This window comes from Trichosurus vulpecula, chromosome 8 (assembly GCF_011100635.1).
Source record: "Trichosurus vulpecula isolate mTriVul1 chromosome 8, mTriVul1.pri, whole genome shotgun sequence".
NCBI lineage: Eukaryota > Metazoa > Chordata > Mammalia > Diprotodontia > Phalangeridae > Trichosurus > Trichosurus vulpecula.
The window spans coordinates 45,239,832-45,259,296 of NC_050580.1; the positions used below are offsets into that span (position 1 = coordinate 45,239,832).

At 37.1% G+C, this 19,465-nt stretch overlaps 1 protein-coding gene and 1 pseudogene across 1 annotated transcript; one reads left to right on the forward strand and one right to left on the reverse strand.

Moving 5' to 3' along the window:
- Nucleotides 1-10,046: 10,046 nt before the first annotated feature.
- On the forward strand, nucleotides 10,047-10,973 carry LOC118829492 (olfactory receptor 13A1-like). The gene has a single exon (XM_036736492.1). It carries the CDS (start codon nucleotides 10,047-10,049, stop codon nucleotides 10,971-10,973), a length of 927 nt encoding a protein of 308 aa, XP_036592387.1.
- Nucleotides 10,974-18,073: 7,100 nt separating this feature from the next.
- On the reverse strand, nucleotides 18,074-18,999 carry LOC118830123 (annotated as a pseudogene).
- Nucleotides 19,000-19,465: the final 466 nt, after the last annotated feature.

Below are 19,465 nucleotides of genomic sequence, written 5' to 3' on the forward strand. Positions count from 1 at the left end.
TTTTAGTTAAAAATACTTAGGAATCCATTGCCCTTGCTAAAGATAATTGTATGTTTAGTACACTGAGGTTACATTCTTTTGAAAATGCTGCTATTCTTAACCATCCATTTACTTTTCTTTATAATTTCTTTAAAAAATAATATGAACTCAATAATCACCAACAAACAAACTTTTCTAAATACACAAAAGAACAAGGAAAAAAGATTTTGCATGCCTTTGCAATAGAAAGTGGGGTCATGGGACTATCATGTCTTCTGGTGGGGCAATATCTTTTCCTAGGATCATTTGGAATATCTTAGGGTTTAGACTCCCAATGGAGAGCTCATGGAAGAAGAGGAAGTGGAGCAGTGACTAATTTCAGCACAACTCCTGTAAAGATGGAGAAAGAAAGAAATATAGACCTGCCCCTCTCTCTCCCAGTTATTCTAGAAATGCTTGGTTTAGCTGTGGAAAATAAATGCCAAGGAGACATTTATAAGAACTGCATATTATTTAAGCTTATGATATTGATTCTGCAGGCAGCTAGGTGGCGCAGTCGATAGACCTCTGGACCTAAACTGATCTGTCTAAATTCAAATCTTGCCTCAAACACATACTAGCTGTGCGACTCTGGGCAAATCACTTTACCCGGTTTGCCTCAGTTTCCTCATCTGTAAAATGAGCTGAAGAAGGAAATGGCAAACTGCTCTAGTATCTTTACCGAGAAAACCCCACAGTCATGCAGAGTTGAACATGACAAAACAGCAAAAAACTCAATACTGATTCTGCACATCGTATGAAAGGGATATGCTTATTTTGTTTTAAGCTTTATTGATTATAACAGTAAGTTCTCTTCACACATCCTCAGGTTTCAGAGTCTGTTGCCCAAAATGCATTATAATCTACTCATGACACATAATAAAAGGTCACATAAGAGATGGAGCCTTGTCCAAAATCTGAATACATTGTGACAGAAATAGCCATAACCATAATCCATCATCAACCTCAAAACAAAATCACAATTAAAAATATAGCTTTATTACAAAGTAAATAGAAATAGAACAAACAAAAACCTTTTTTATTTTAAAATTTCCTGTATTTAAATGTTCTGAAGGTCAAATAATCCAGTGAGGTACACTCAAGGACAAGGAGTCATTCTGGGAGACATCTTGATGGTTTTGAAACCTGCTAGAATAGGAGTACAGTCAACTGATACTACTCTTTTTAGCTGTCTGATTAGGCAATTTCTTCTGGCACACTGGATTTTAGTTTTCTCAATTTTAAGAGGTAGACTCACTTTAAAATATCCTTTTTTTAAAATTCAAGAAAAGGAACTTTTTTGTTTTAAAATTTAATTTAATATTGAACTCATAAATGTTCTAAATAAATGCACTTCATATGTATTATTTTCAAATATTTATTATTTAGTTTTAGCATAAAATTAAGTTTCAACTTCTCTCCTTCCCTCTGGATCCTCCCTCACCCACTGAGAAATCAAACAATATGATATCAATTTGGTGTGAAATCATGTAGAACATTTCCATATTACCTATATTGTATAAATTTTTAAAAACGTTACTTTGTTGTCATTGTACCTTTTAACAAAAGTGCTTTCCATTACTATCTGTTTTTATTTGGTCTATTTCTGCTTTTGCTTTGTCAGAGATCGTGATTGCTACTCCTGTCTTTTTTATTTCAGCTAATAGATTCTGCTCTCTCTCCTTGCTTTAAATCTGTCTGTGTCTTTCTGTTTCAAGTGTGTCTATTAGAAACAACATATTGTAGGACTCTGGTTTCTGTCCTATTATGTTAATCCACTTCCATTTTATTGGTGATCTCATGCCATTCACATTCAGAGTTATGATTTTTTAAAAAAAAATTCATATTTTATTATTTAATATTTTAGTTTTCAACATAGATTTCACAAGATTTTGAGTTATAAATTTTCTCCCCACTTATACCTTCCCCACCACTCAAAGGTGGCATAGATTCTGATTGCCTGTTCCCCAGTCACCTTCCCTTCTTTCATGCACTCCCTCCCCCCATCTCCTTTCCCATTACTATCTTGTAGGGCAAGATACTTTTCTATGCCCCATTCCCTATATAACTTATTTTTCAGTTGCATGCAAAAATAACTATTTTTGAGCATCTGCTTTTAAAACTTTGAGTTCCAAATTCTCTCCCTTCTTCCCTTCCCACCTAGCCTCCCTAAGAAAGCAAGCAATTCAACATAGGGCACACATGTATCATTATGGAAAGCACTTCCACAATAATCATGTTGTGAAAGACTAACTATATTTCTCTCCATCCTATCTTGTCCCCCTTTATTCAAATTTCTCCCTTGACACTGTCCCACTTGAAAAGAGTTTGCTGTTGATTACCCCCTCCCCTGATCTGCCATCCCTTCTGTCATCCCACCTTTTTATCCCCTTCCCCGTACTTTCCTGTGGGGTAAGATACCCAATTGAGTGTCTATGTTATTCCTTCCTCAAGTAAAATCTGATGGGAGCAATATTCACTCAATCTCCCTCACCAACCCTCTCTTCTCTTTCAACAAAACTGCTTTTCATTGCCACTTTTATATGAGATAATTTATTCCATTCTATCTCTCCCTTTATCCCTCTCTCATCCCTTAATTTGATTTTATTTTTTTATATGTCATTTTTATATGTCCATTCTATCTCTCCCTTTATCCCTCTCTCATCCCTTAATTTGATTTTATTTTTTCATATGTCATCCTTTCATATTCAACTCACCCTGTGCCTTCTGTATACATATATATGTATATATACACACACACATATATATATAATACATACATATATATATTTATATATATATATATATATATATATATATATATATATATATATATATATATATATATATATATATATATATATATATATGATTGTGTGTGTGTATGTATGTATGTATATTCCCTTCAACTACCCTAATACTGAGAAAGATCTCCTGAATTACCCACATCATCTTTCCATGTAGGAATGTAAACAAAACAGTTTAACTTTATCAAGTCCCTTATAATTTCTCTTTCTTGTTTACCTTCTCATGCCTCTCTTGATTCTTGTATTTGAAAGTCAAATGTTCAATTCATCTCTGGTCTTTTCATTGAAAATTTTTGAAAGTCCTCTATTTTATTGGAAATCCATATTTTGCCTTGAAGCATTATGCTCAGTTTTTCTGGGTAGGTGACTCTTGGTTTTAATCTTGGCTCCTTTGACCTCCAGAATATCATATACTATGCCCTTCAATCCCTTAATGTAGCAGTTGCTAGATCTTGTGCTATCCTGATTGTGTTTCCATAATACTGAAATTGTTTCTTTTTGGCTGCTTGCAGTAATTGCTCCTTGACCTGGGAACTCTGGAATTTGGCTACAATATTCCTAGGAGTTTTCTTTTTGGGATATTTTTCAGGAGTCAATCGGTGTATTCTCTCAATTTCTGTTTTCCCCTTTGGTTCTAGAATATCAGGGCAGTTCTCCTTGATAATTTCCTGAAATATGATATCTAGGCTCTTTTTCTGATCATGGCTTTAAGGTACTCCAATAATTTCTAAATTATCTCTTCTGGATCTATTCTCCAGGTTGTTGGTTTTTCCTATGAGATATTTCACATTGTTTTCCATCTTTAAATTCCTTTGGTTCTGTTTTATGATATCTTGATTTCTCATAAAGTCACTAGCTTCTACTTGCTCTAATCTAATTTTTAAGGTGGTGTTTTCTTCAGTGGTCTTGTGGACCTTTTTTTCCATTTGGCTAATTCTGCCTTTCAAGACATTCTTCTCCTCACCAGCTTTTTGGAGTTCTTTTGCCATGTGGGTTAGTCAATTTTAAAGATGTTATTTTCTTCAGTATCTTTTTGGTGTCTCCTAGAGCAAGTTGTTGACTTGTTTTTCATGGTGTTCTTGCATCACTCTCATTTCTCTTCCCAATTTTTCCTCTACTTCTCTTACTTGCTTTTCCAAATCCTTTTTGAGGTCTTCCATGGCCTGAGACCAATTCACATTTTTTTGGAGGCTTGGCCTTTGATTTAGGCTCTTTGACTTTTTGACTTCTTCTGGCTGTGTGTTTTGATCTTCTTTGTCACCAAAAACAGATTCTATAGTGTGAGTCCATTTTTGCTGCCTCTTCATGTTCCCAGCCATCTACTTGACACTTGAGCTTTTTGTCAGGGTATGACTGCTTGTAGAGTAGAGAGTACTTTGTCCCAAGATTTAGGGGGTTACACTGCTGTTTTAAGAGCTACTTCTACTCCACCATCACCACCATCTCAGCCACAGCAGCACTCCTCCTATCCCAAGAACCACCAAACAGGACTGAGACCCAGATCCAAGCAGGGCAAAGCAAGAGAACCTGCCTCTGTGCCAGCAAAGGGCTCCTTGTACTCCTGCTCTGATCTGCCACTTGATTCCTCCCACAATTGTGAGCCAAGAACTCTCGAATCAGCTGATGCTGGAGCTCTGGTAGCAGCCACAAGAAGATCCTACTGCTGCTGCGGCCACAACCTTGCCACCCCTGCCACCCCCAGGGCTGGGACCAGGAGCTTTAAGCAGTTTTCCCACTAACCTGCTCAGTGGTCTTTTAACTAGTTCTGTGGTCTTTGGAGTTTGTGGGTTGAGAAGTCTGGTAACTGCCACAGTTCAATGATTCATGGCCCACAGGCCTGCTCTGCCTGACTTTCTGTCTGGTTGATCCTGACATGGCCCATGCTGGGCTGTGCTCTGCTTCCAGCACCATGCCATAGACCCTTCCCAGCAACAATCCAGGCTGTTCAGGCCTGGAAACCTCCTTCCTTCTGCTAATTCTTGGGTTCCATAGCTCTAGAATTTGTTCGTAGCCATTTTTACAGGTGTTTGGAGAGATTTGGGGGAGAGTTTCAGCATTTCCTGGCTTTCCAGCCACCACGTTGGCTTTGCCCACCAGAGTTATGATTAATGTGTATTTTCCTCATTCCTATTCTGTTCCATTTATTATTCTCTTTTTCATCCTGTCATTCCTCAAATCTCTGTTTTGCTTCTGACTGGTACCTTTCTTAATCCACCATCCTTTTTATCATTCTCAATTCTTTTGTTCCTTTCCTTTCCTGAAAAATTATATTTCAGAAAAAAAATATATATACATATATATACGTGTATATGCATGTATATACACATATATGTAACATATATACATATATGTACATATATGTATATATATAGAGAGAGAGAGAAATAGAGAGAGAGAGAGAAAGTATCTATTTCTATATATATTCTTCCATCTTTGAATTAATTCTGCTTTCAGGGAGGTTTAAGCATTGCTCACACACCTCTCTCTCTCTCTCTCTCGTTTACCTCTTCATAATTTTTCTGAATATTGCATTTGAATGTCAATTTTTCTATTCAGTTCTGGTCATTTTACCAGGAATACTTCAAAGTCTTCTATCTTTAAAGAAGAGGACATTCTCTACCTCTTCATCCCATCTCATTGTGCTGTCTATGTATTACACAGCTGTTTTCTATGCCTACATAAGTCCTATTTGTGGCTATAATCCAGAGAGGAGTAAAGTGGCTGGTGTGCTGTACACTGTGTTGAGCCCAGCTCTGAATACTCTGATCTATACCCTAAGGAACAAAGAGGTCAAAATGGCCTTTGGAAAGCTCTTCCCATCCTTTAAAAATTAAGTAGGGATTTTCAAGCCTCTTCATATTGGGTAGAGGTATGGTATATGATTATTTATGCCTGTAGTTGAATTATGAAAGTGAAGTTTTTGAAGAATTCTGTGAACTTATATGAAGTGATAAAGTGAAGTCAGAAGAAGCAGTAGACTGTATACAACAATAAAATTATAAAGAAGAAAAAATTTTTAAAAATTAAGAAAGCTGATCAGTACAATGAGTAACCACAATTCAAGAAACAATGAAGCATCCTACTCACCTCCTAACAGAGAAGTGATGGACTCTTCTAGCCATCTATATTTTTACTTTTGCTCTGAGACCAAGATTTGTATTCATTTCAATTTTCTGTTAACCTTTATATTTCTACTTTCTAATCCAATCTATTATTTTTTCTATTTCTTAGGTGAATTTACTCCATTTTACATTCTTGCTTATAATTGTTAATTGTGTATTTCTCTATCACGACCTCATATGTTTTTCTTTCTTTCAACTCCATCTCCTTCTTTGCAAAGAAGTTTATGAAGGAGAAAAAATGTTATCAACACAATAAATCAATAAAGAAATTTATTTATACTCTGCCATCTCTCTTCTCCTCCTCTTGGCAAAACCTTGATTACTTATTAGTGCACATCCATTTTCCCCCTTTTATCTTCTGTTTACGCTCCTCCTTACAAATTTGAAGTTTGTATTACTTCTGACAACTCCCTCAACTCAACTTCCCTTCCATCTTCCACATACCTACCTCTTTCCCTATTAAATAATGTGATCTTTGTGATAACATTGTGATAACATCCACTCTGTAAATTTCCAGCTTAAGTGACAGAAGGTGGAAGAAAGAGTGGAAAAAGAGAGTATTTAAGCTCGAACAGGTTTAGACTAGTGAAATAAATCAGAAGTTGAATCTAGGAAGGAGAAATTGAGGAAAACTTGAACAATTTGCAGATCCAGATACTGATCCAGAATCTACTTTCAGTTCATAAGAGAAGTAAGATCAAATACAATTCATCTCTGTCCTACTTAAATCTAAATTCAATACTCAAAAGTCAAGACATCACCCCTGTGATGTCATTATTCCTCATTGGTTCTTCCAAAGGACGAAGAACAACAAGAGTACTAAGAAGGAATAAGGAGAATTAAGATGCCATACCTGAAGAAGTAGATACAAGAAGGATAAAGTAAAAACAGTTGCAACAAAAAGCAAGTAAGAAAACACAGGCCAATTGGAACCCAAAGTTTTAAAAACAAATGTTAAAAATTGTTTTTACATGTAACCAGGGGAAAGATAAAATGCCAAATTAAAAAAAAAATTAAACAGAAGCACAAAAGGAAGTAGAACAATTAGAGGCTTAGGCAAATTTCTAGAGTGAGTGCGGCAAAGTGTTAAAACAGGGGATAGGGGCAAGGCTAAAGAAGAGATAGTCATGGCTGTGGCTGTGGAGTTGTTGAAGCAAAGAAATTTGAATAGAGTTGAAAAATTTTATATCCTTACCCGGCAATACCACTATTTTTGGGATCTTTTTGGGATCTATTTGAGGAGGCAATTGGTGGATTCTTTCGGTTTCTATTTTGCCCTGTGGCTCTAGAATATCAGGGCAGTTCTCCTTGATAATTTCTTGAAAGACGATATCTAGGCTCTTTTTTTGATCATGGCTTTCAGGTAGTCCAATAATTTTTAAATTATCTCTCCTGGATCTATTTTCCAGGTCAGTGGTTTTTCCAATGAGATATTTCACATTGTCTTCCATTTTTTCATTCCTTTGGTTCTGTTTTATAGTATCTTGATTTCTCATAAAGTCACTAACTTCCACTTGCTCCAAACTAATTTTTAAGGTAGTATTTTCTTCAGTGGTCCGTTGGACCTCCTTTTCCATTTGGCTAATTCTGCCTTTCAAGGCATTTTTCTCTTCATTGGCTTTTTGGAGCTCTTTTGCCATTTGAGTTAGTCTATTTTTTAAGGTGTTGTTTTCTTCAATGTATTTTTCAGGATTTTTTTTGGGTCTCCTTTAGCAAGTCATTGACTTGTTTTTCATGGTTTTCTCGAATCCTTCTCATTTCCCTTCCCAATTTTTTCTCTACTTCTCTAAGTTGCTTTTCCAAATCATTTTTGAGCTCTTCCATGGCCTGGGACCAGTTCATGTTTTTTTCTTGGAGGGTTTTTGGTGTAGGCTCTTGCACTTTGTTGACTTTTTAGGCTGTATGTTTTGGTCTTCTTTGTCACCAAAGAAAGAATCCAAAGTCTGAGACTGAATCTGGGTATGTTGTCGCTGCCTGGCCATATTCCCAACCAACTAACTTGACCTTTGATTTTTTCAGTGGGGTATGACTGCTTGTAGACTAAAGAGTTCTATGTTCCACGTTTGAGGGAGGGATGCCCCAGCTCTGCCGCACCAGCACTACTCCTTCCCCAAGAACCCCCAACCCGGACTGGGCTTAGATCTTCAGCAGGCTGTGCACTCCTGCTCTGCTCCACCACTTAATTCCTCCCACCAGGTGGACCTGGGGCTGGAAGCAACAGCAGCTGTAGCTGTGTCACCTCCGCTGCCCCGGGGTGGTGGCCGAACTGGGAACTCCTTCCACTCCCAAAGCTTTTCCCACTAACCTTCTTCACTGTCTTTGGTGTTTGTGTGTTGAGAAGTCTGGTAACTGCTGAAGCTCACTGATTCAGGAGCCTATGGCCCGCTCTGCCCAGCTCCTGGTCTGGTTGGTCCGAGCTGCTCAGAATGGGCTCTGCTCTTCTCTGTTCCAAGCTCCCACCTCCCAGCTCCCAGCTCCCAGCTCCGTGTGGGATAGACCTCACCCAGAGACCATCCAGGCTGTCCTGGGCTGGAGCCCTGCTTCCCTCTGCTGTTTTGTGGGTTCTACAGTTCTAGAATTGGTTCAGAGCCATTTTGTATAGGTTTTTGGAGGGACTCGGTGGGGAGCTCACGCTAGTCCCTGCTTTCCAGCTGCCATCTTGGCTTCCCCCCCCTCTACCTTGCTGACTTTTCAAATGGAATTTGGTCCTGTTTTAAAGAATATGAATAATAAGGCATTATTATTAAGCTATTCTCTAATAGTTTATTCAAAATAATCTTCATGACCAATCAGACAGAGATTAGGCCAGATTTTGCCAGAGAAACAGCAGGCAGTATGGAAAAGAACTCAATGGGGAATCAAAGGACCTGAGATTTTTTCCCCAACTTTTAAACATTTTTATTTAAAGTTTTGAGTTGCACATTCTGCCCCTCCCTTTATTCTTCCCACCATGAGATGGTAAGCAATCAGATGTTCAATTATGTAAAACAATTTCATATTAGTCATTTTGTATAAGAAGATTTGAGTAAAAGAAAAAAAAGAAAGTGGAAAATAGCATGCTTCAGTCTGTATTCAATCAATTAAAGTTCTTTGTCTGGGGGCAGATAGTATAATTACCATTAGTCTTTTGGGATTATCTTGGATCAAGAAGTTTCTGAGAATAGCTAAGTCACTCATAGTTCTTCATTGAGCAATATTGCTGTTACTGTGTACAACATTCTACTGGTTCTGTGCACTTCACTACACATCAGTTCATGTAAGTCTTTCCAGGGTTTTCTGAAATCATCCTGCTTCTCATTTCTTATAGTACCATAATATTGCATTACAATCATATACCGCAGCTTGTTCAGCCATTCCCCAATTGATAGCCACCCTTTTGATGATCTGAATTCTTAACCACCACAAAAAGAGCTGCTAAAATATTTTTGTATATATAGGTTCTTTTTTTCCCTAATCTTTCCAGCTCCAGATCTCTAATATAAAATTTAATAATAGCCTATTTTCAGATTGAAAAACCAAGGCTCAAAGAAGTCACATTGATTTATTTAAGGTCACAGAGCTTAAAAGTGTCAGAGATGCAACTCAGTATCACATCTTTGGGTTCTAAGGCCAGTGGTTTGTTGTTTCCCTTTTTCTACACTATTTGAGATAGTCCTTTTCTTATCTGCATCCCCAGTGCTTTTCACAGTGCCTGACACATAGTAGGAACTTAACGTTTATTAAATTTAATAGGAAGAAACAATATAAATAATATATGGTCCCTGTCTTCAAGGAGGAAATGTATTTAATGGCAAAGCAATGGAAAAACGATATAAGGATGCATACGTTTGGGAAGTGATATCAATTAGATGTAGAAGGCATTGGTTATGGTGCTAATGTAGTAATTTTCAGTATGTGTTTTCACCAGTTAGCAACAATTCTAATTTTGTATATCTGCACCACAACTTATTTATTTCTACTCCAAATTACTTTGGAATTTTAATGGAAACATGTACATTTTGTTTCCGCTATAGTTCAGCTGACTTGCTTATTGCTACTTGAGGGATCCTCTCCTTTGGAAGACATCCACTGGTTGATCCAGGAGGCATCTTCTGGTCAAATGGCAGTGAACAATCAAACAATGGTGACTGAGTTTACCCTTCAGGGTTTCTCTGAGAAACCTTCCCTTCAGCTTGCCCTCTTTTGCATCCTCTTCTTTCTTTATATCATGGCCCTAGCAGGCAATACTCTCATTGTGGTGGCCGTAAGCCTAGATTCAGGTCTCCATAGCCCCATGTACATTTTCCTTGCCAACCTGGCCATCTTAGATATTGGCTGCACAACCACAGTTCTGCCCAAATTGCTGGAGAACCTTGCCGACAAGAAATGTATCTCCTATGCTGGGTGCATGACTCAGTTGTATTTCCTTACATGGTTTATGGGTTCTGAACTCCTGCTCTTTACAGCTATGGCTTATGACAGGTATGTGGCCATCTGCCACCCCCTTCATTATACTACCAAGATGAGTAGAAGGGTTTGCCTGCTCTTAGTTGGTGGTGTATGGGCCATTAGTGCCATCAACTCATCAGTACACACTGGCCTTATGATACAGTTAACCTTCTGTGGCCCAAATCAAATTAAGCACTTTTTGTGTGAAATCCCCACTTTGCTTCTGCTCTCCTGCACCTCCACATATCTGAACTATATCATGGTAGTCATTGCAGATATATACTTTGGGGTGATTAATTTTATCCTCACTATGGTGTCCTATGGCTTCATCATTTGCAGCATCCTGAAGATCCACACCACAGAGGGCAAGAAGAAAGCCTTCTCAACCTGTTCCTCCCACCTCATTGTGGTCACTATGTATTATACCACAGTTATATACACATACATTCTCCCAGGCTCTGGGTCCTCCAAGGATAATGGCAAAGTAGGTGCTGTCCTATACACCACTATCAGTCCAATGTTAAACCCGCTCATTTACACTCTACGCAACAAGGATTTCAAAACAGCCCTCAAGAAAATATTTCCATTCATTGTATAAACAATTGTAACTTCCACATGACTTGGTTGTAATTTTAATTTTTAAATTCCAGCATAAAAATATGATGTAAAATTTAATTTAGGTTCTATGCATCTTAGTTATTGGATTTATAGACTTATTTTTACTCAGAATCTCAGAGCTAGAATGGATCACTGAAACCAGTTTGAGCCTCATCACACCCCCGTTCTACTCCCAGCTTCCTTATTTCAGTTTTGGGCTATGCAACACCCTCTCAGCCACCATAAACTATTTTATCTTTGTCCCCTTACCATTGTGTCAAATTATATAAGTTGCCAACCAAATTCTATTTATTTTTATTCCACAATATATCTCTCACTGTTTCCCTTTTCTTCACTCAAATCAAGCATCCCAGGTTATATCCCCATGATTCATATCGTTTATAGTGTATTTACTCTATTTGCCACTAATGTCTTCCTACCTTCTCCCATGCAATCTATTCTTCATACACAACTCTCCTAAAATCCAGGTTTTAACCATGTCATTTTCTTACCAAAAAAGTTTTAGAAGATCATTATGATAAATGGAAAAAGAGAAAAACAAATTATTTACCTAAGCTTAAGGCTCTTCCCAATCTCACTATATAAAATGATATGTTTTTATCCATCTTTAGGTGATCCCTTTATGCACGTTCTATTTCCCTACCAATCTGTGCTGCTGGTTTTGTGTTAAAGGCAGTTAGGTGGAATAATAGAGAGACCTCTGGTCGTGGAGTTAGGAAAGCCTGAGTTTGAATCTTGTCTCAGATATCTATTAGCTGTGTGACTCCAGACAATTCGCTCAACTACTGTCAAGTTCAGTATCCTCATATTTCAGATGATGGTAATAATATTGCCCTTATCACAGGATCATTGTGAAGATCTAGTGTGATAATAAATATCCAAAGTGCCATTTAAATCTCAAAGAGCAGATTTCTGGGAGCCAAGATGGCGGAGTAAATCGTGAGTGACTCTTACCCTCCCCTGTTGACCTGGAAAAACTCAGAGAGTATTCCCCTGGAAAAATCCTGGAGTAGTGGAGCTGACAGAATGATGAGTGTAGTACTCTTTTAGCTCTAGCTGGAGAGGCTAGTGGGATTAATGGGAAGGTTCCTTCTTGCTGTGATTGAAGGGGACCAGGAAAGAATGGGAAGCATCCCAGCAAGCCAGCAACAAGCCCCACTTCAGCAGACCAGCAGAAGATACTGAGCTCCAGGATGGAAGAGCAGGCAAGTGCCAACAGCAGGAACATACAACCTCCAGCTCTGCACCAGGTAAAATACCAGACCACTAAAATATCCAACTGTACTCACCTGAGTCCCCAGCACAGAAAGCCAGTAACCAGGTCCCTAGTCCCCAGCATAAGAAGTCTGGGACAGTGCCTCCTGGGCCCCAGAAGCAGAGATCAAATTTAAAAGCCAAAAAAGAGGCAAACAACATGAGTAAGAAGAATAAAAAAATCAATGATTGTAGAGAAATATCTTAGTGACATGGAAGATAAAAACACAAATTCAGGAGAAGACAATATGGTCAATATGCCCACACCCAAAACCTCAAAGGGGAATATGAACTTGTGAAAAGAACAAAAGGCCTTCTTAGAAGAGCTCGACAGATTTTGAACATCAGAGAGGTAGAAAAAATATTTAAAAATACAGTTGACAAAATGGGGGGAAAAGCACACTGAAGAAAACAACTCCTTAAAAAGTACATTCAGCCAAATGGAAAAGGAGATGCACAAGCTAAGTGAAGAAAACAATTCCTTAAAAATTAGAATTGAGCAACTGGAAGCTAATGACTCTATGAAACATCAAGAATCAGTCAAACAAAATTGAAAGAATGAAAAAAAATAGAAGAAAACATAAAATACCTCATTGCAAAACCAATTGTCCTGGAAAATAGATGCATGAGAAATAACTTAAGAATTACTGGTCTACCTGAGAACCGTGATGACAAAAAAAGAACCTGGACAGCATCTTTGAAGAAATCCTCAAAGAAAACTGCCCTGACATCCTAGAACCAGAGGGTTAGTCATCAAAAGAATCCACTGATAACCTGAAAAAGATCCCACATTGAAAACACCATGGAGTATTGTAGCAAAATCCAGATTTATCAGATTAAGGAGGAAATACTGCAAGCAGCTGCATCACTAATTAAGGTGGGGATTTTTTTTACTGTGTTCTCTTTTAGAGTACTTATTTAATCAAGTGCCCTTGATGAGTCCAGCCTTTGTTTCTTTGATTAAAAAAAAAAAAAATTAGGAGCCTTTGATGACCTCCTTACCTCCAAGAAAAGCCTAATTTACACTGGTTTGAGTTACATGTTTGAGTCACATGACCCCCTTACATGGGTTTGAGTTTCAGGTTGTTAGGCCATTTGACTGTGAACAGGGTATATAAACTCAGAGGTTGGCATTTTTCCTTTGGGGCTCATTCATGGAAGGAGTGTTGAGACTCTGGGCAAGCCATTGTAACTGCCCCCCACCCCTGGTTTTGCTAACCCAGACCCATTGGTTCTTCTCTGGTTGCCATTGTGATTTGGTCAGACAGATAAGAGGTCTGTATGTTGATTCATGTTTATTTGCTCTGTATACATAACGTATGTTTGTAATTTGTTTGTATTTTCTCTGAAGTTTAGGGTGCTGTTTTTCCCCCTGAACTAAGTGAATTATTTATGTATGTGTGATTAAAGTGAGATTGCAACCCCTTAAAGTTACTTTCCTTAGTAAAACAAATCAAAAAACCTGTGTTGGCAGCTCTTGTTGGTGGTCTTGTTGGGTCTTATACCCCAACAGCTACTGCTAGCCAAATTGTTATTACACCAGCCAGAAACAAACTATTCAAATATATAGATTCAAATCCTAGCTCTTCTACTTTAGTACTTCTGTAACTTTGAGTAAATCCCTTCATTCCCTAAGTCTCAGTTTTCTCTCCCATAGAATGATTGCCTTGGATTAGGTGATCTCTCTGGTTTTTTCATGTATAAATTAATGATGCTATGATCTCTTTCAGCTCTAAGCCTATGGTTACTATAGTTCTATAAAATGATACAAATAGTTTCAAATGTTTGGAATTCACTTCCTCCTCACCTCTGCTTTTCTAAATTCCTCTTTCCTTTCTCAACTCAGGCTGAATTCAGATACCTCATTTTTCCCTAAACATCTTCACTGATCCCATCAGCTGAATGTGTTCTCTCCCTCTATATTTTTCAAAACTATATTTCCTTAAATTTTTCTTAATTATATGTAAACATTTTTAACATTCTTTTTTTTAAAAAACTCTGAATTCCAAATTGTGCCCCTCTCTTTCTCCCTTTCCCCCTTCTTGATAAGGCAAATGCTTTGATATGAATCATACAAATGAAATCATGTAAAACATATTTCCATATTAGCCACGATACAAAAGAGAACATACATATTCATGAAAAAATAAAATAAAAAAAGTTTGCTTCAATTTTTACTCAGAGTTCATCATTTCTCTCTGGATATGGGTGATATTTTCATCATGGGTACATTGGAAATGTTTTGGATCGGTGGTGGGGAACCTGTGGCCTTGAGGCTGTGTGTCGCCCTCTAGGTCCTGAAATGCAGCTCTTTAACTGAATCCAAATTTTGCAGAACAAATTCCCTCAATAAAAGGATTTGTTTCATGAAACTTGGATTCAGTCAAAAGGCCACACCCAAGGACCTAGAAGGCCACACATGGCTTCAAGGCTGAAAATTCCCCATTCCTGTTTTAGATAACTGTCTTGATCAGTATAGCTGTTTTTCATGGCTGATCTTTCTTACAATATCACTGCTATTTTTTACAATGTTCTCTCAGGTCTTCTCACTCCCCTTTGCATCTGTTCATATAGGTCTTCCCAGGGTTTTTCTGAAACCACTATGCTTGTCATCTCTTTTAGTAAAATAGTATTCTGTCACAATCATATACCATATCATTTTCTGTCATCCCCCAATTGATGGCCATTCCTTCCATTTCCTAATCTTTGCCACCACTATGAGCTATTATAAACATGTTTGTGTATATAAGTTCTTTCACTTTTTCTTTTATCTCTTTGTATATAGGCCTAGTAGTGGTATTGTTGGGTCAAAGGTTAAGCACAGTTTTATAGCTTGGGTAGGTTTTATTCCAAATTATTTTCCAGAATACCTCTACTACTTCACAACTCCACCAACAATGCATTAGCATCCCAATTTTTCCACATACGCACCAGAATTTGTCATTTTCCTTTTTGGTCACATTAACCAATCTGATAGTTGTGAGGTGGTATCCCACAGTTGCTTTACTTTCCATTTCTCTCATCAGTAGGGATTTATATCATTTTAATGTGACTTTAATAGGTTTGATTTCTTTTTCTGAAAATTGGTCCTTCATATCATTTGACCATTAACTGATTCTTGTTTTTATAATTTTGGCTCAATTTATAATATATTTGAGAAATGAAGCCTTTTAAGAGGAACTTACTATAAATTTCTCCCACTTTCCCATTTTCGTTCTAATTTCTGCTGCATTAGTTTATTTGTGCAAAAACTTTTAAATTTCATTTAATCTAATTTATCTATTATATTTCCCATGATCCTCTCTATCTCTTGTTTGCTTATAAACTCTTCCCTTTTCCATATGTGCAACAGGTACATTTTCTCATGCATTCCTAATTCACTTAGTAATGTTATTTTGTAATATAGTATAAAATCTCATACTACCCCTAATTTTTCATAAAATCTTTTTTCTGGACTTCTCTTCACCCACTGTATTCTACATTGTATTATATTTACTTGTGCTTATATTTTCTCCTTAATGAAACGTAAGTATTAGCTATGAGGGGAAAGATTTATGTACCTTAAGAGTAGCATGGTGATTAATAACTATCATTAAATTAGAAATTAAAAAAAAGCAATAGCTGTGGAAAGCAAGCACATTAGCAAGCACATTAGTACATTAGCTTAGAAATTAAAAAAAGCAATAGCTGTGGAAAACAAGCACATTGTTGGTGGAGCTATTAATTAGTTCAGCCATTCTGGAATGTAATTTAGAACTATGCCTCCAAAGTCACTAAACTGTACAGGTTTTGACCCAATCTTAGCACTATTTAACATATCCCTCAAATTGACAAAAAAGAAGAAAAGAACTTATATGTGTAAAACTATTTATAGCGGTGTTTTTGGTGGTGGTAAAGAAGTGGGAACTAAGGTAGTAACCATCAGTTGGAAAATTGCTAAACAATATGAATGTAATGAAATACCATACTACCATAAAAAATAACAAAAGTGATGGTTTCAAAAAATACTGCAAAGATTTTGTATGACATGATGCAGGATGAATAAAACAATTTCTAGAACAACAACAGTGTGAAAAACCAAACTTTGAAAGACTTAAGAACTCTGATGAATGCAATGACCAGCCATGATTTTTGAGAAGTGATGATGAAGAATGCTATCCACCACCCAACAGAGTGGGTAAACCAAATATACAGAATGAGAAATGCAACATTGAAGGAATTTTTATCGCATGACTTTGCAGATTTGTTCAAGGATTTTTCTTCTTTCTTTTCCTCTGCATATATATATATATATATATATGCAGAGGAATTTTCCAGGATTAAAATTTCCAGAAATTAATGATTTAAGAAAAGGGAACATTTACATTACTGTGCAACCTTCCTAGTATCCTGGAAAGATTTCTTCATCAAGAATCTCTAAATTCTCCTTCAAGAAACTGACTGTGTTTCCATCCTTCTAGTCTTTTCCTCTTCTGCATCTTTGACATAGTCTACGAACTCCCTTGTGATGACTATTTCACGCCAGATGTACTTGGCTGTCACTGATTCACTCCATCTCTGTAGTTGGGACCACTGATGGTCCTCTAGTGCCCTTGAGTTTCATTGATATTCTCATCATCTATCGAAGCTCTACCTTGATGCTGACACTTCTGATTTGAGGGAGTGTTCCTGGTTTCTTTGGAATAGACTCACATTAACAATTCTTTAGGACCTTTAACAGTTCCATCATTTCCCAGCTGCATGGAAACACAATAAGAATGCAATTGGAATACAAAATTATATAATTTTAATATTATATATTATATTATATTATTATTATATATTATATTATATATTATAATATTATATAATATAAAAATATTATAGTTGAGTTTCCAAATAGGGGAAAAATCTTTAAATCATTAAGGAGATAGAGGGAGAAAAAAAGAGAGGGAGCAGAAGTGAAAGAACAAGAGGCAGGGAGGAGAGATTATGCATAGAATAGCATTTACTGAGCACCTTCTATAGGCATAGTACAATGCTAAGGACTAAGAGGATCACAAAAAGGTATGTAAAACCCTGCTCTCTGCACCTATAAATCTTATAATATATTTAGGCACCCAGGGCAGGTCATTAAACCTCTCTTATTTCTTATTATCTCTTATTTCAGTGGTCTCTCCATTATGCCACCTAACTACCTTTAACACGCAACCAGCAGCACAGATGGTTTGGAAAATGGAATGTGCATAAAGGAATCCTATAAAACATGGAGAAAAGCATATCATTTTATATAGTGAGATTGGAAAGAGCCTTAAGGTTAAGTAATTTTTTTTTCTGTTTCATTTATCATAATGATCTTCTAAATCTTTTTGGTAGGAAAATGGCATGGTTAAAACCTTGACATTAGGAGAGTTGTGTATGAAGAATAGATTGCATTGGAGAGGGTAGGAAGACATTAGTACCAAAGAGAGGAGAAGTACTGTAAATTATATGAATCATGGGGATATGACCTGGGATGTATGATTTGACTGAAGAGAAGGGAAATGGTGGGAGATATACTGTGGTGTAAAAGTAAACAGAATTTGGTTGGCAACTGACGTAATTCGAACAAATGGTAAGGGAGCAAAGATAAATAAGTTTATGGTGGCTGAGAGGGTGTTGTTTAGCCCAAAACTGAAATAAGGAAGTTGGGAGTAGAGCAGGAGTGTGATGTGATTCTAAGTAAAAATCATTCTATATATCCAATAACTAAGATCCATAAAATCTGAATTACCTTTTACATCATATTTTATGATAGAATTTAAAAATTAAAATTACAACCAAGTCATGTGGACAAATTACAATTATTTATTTAATAAATGGAAACGTTTTCTTGAGGGCTGTTTTGAAATCTTTATTGCATAGAGTATAAATGAGAGGGTTTAAAGTGGGGCTGATAGTGGTGTATAGGACAGCCACTACTTTTCCATTATCCATGGAGGACCCAGAACCTGGGAGAATGTAGGTGTATATAACTGTGGTATAATACATAGTGACCACAATGAGGTAGGAGGAACAGGTAGAGAAGGCTTTCTTCTTGCCCTCTGTGGTACGGATCTTCAGGATACTGGAAATGATGAAGCCATAGGACACCATAGTGAGCATAAAATTTATCACCCCAAAATATATATCTGCAAGTACTACCATGATATAATTCAGGTATGTGGAGGTGCAGGAAAGCAGTAGCAAACTTGGGATTTCACACAAAAATTGCTTAATTTGATTTGGGCCACAGAAGGTTAACTGTATCATAAGGCCAGTGTGTACTGATGATTTGATGGTACTAAAGGCATACACACTGCTAGCTAGGAGGATGCAAACCCTTCTACTCATCATGGTAGTATAATGAAGGGGGTGGCAGATGGCCACCTACCTGTCATAAGCCATAGCTGTAAAGAGCAGGAGTTCAGAACCCAAAAACCATGTAAGGAAATACAACTGAGTCATGCACCCAGCATAGGAGATAGATTTCTTGTCTTCAAGGTTCTCCAGCAATTTGGGCAGAACTGTGGTTGTGCAGCAATATCTAAGATGACCAGGTTGGCAAGGAAAAAATACATGGGGGTATGGAGACCTGAATCTAGGCTTATGGCCACCACAATGAGAGTATTGCTTGCTAGGACCATGATATAAAGGAAGAAAAAGATGCAAAAGAGGGCAAGCTGAAGGGGAAGTGTCTCAGAGAAACCCTGAAGGGTAAACTCAGTCACCACTGTTTGATTGCTCATTGCCATTCGACCAGAAGATGCCTCCTGGATCAACCAGTGGATGTCGTCCAAAGGAGAGGATCCCTCATGTGGCAATAAACAAGTCAGCTGAAATATAGCAGAAACAAAGTGTACATATTTACATTAAAATTCCAAAACCATTTGGAGTAGAAACAAATAAGTTATAGTGCAGATGTACAAAATCAGACTTGTTGCTACCTGGTGAAAACACATATTGAAAATAACAACGTTAGCACCCTAACCTTTTACCACTAAGTGATATCACTTCCCAAACATATGCATCCATATATCTTTTTTGTTTCCATTGTTTTGCCTTGACACACTTCCTCCTTGAAGATAGGACCAGATATTGTTTATATATCATTTCTTCATATTAAATTTAATAAACATTAAGTACCTACTATGTGTCACTCACTGGGGTAAACACTGGGGTTGCAAATAAGAAAAAGACTATCACAAATCTTGAAGAAAA

Bases quoted from the DNA above. Each gene is read 5' to 3' on its own strand.
- LOC118829492 (XM_036736492.1), top strand. From the start codon at position 10,047: ATGGCAGTGAACAATCAAACAATGGTGACTGAGTTTACCCTTCAGGGT.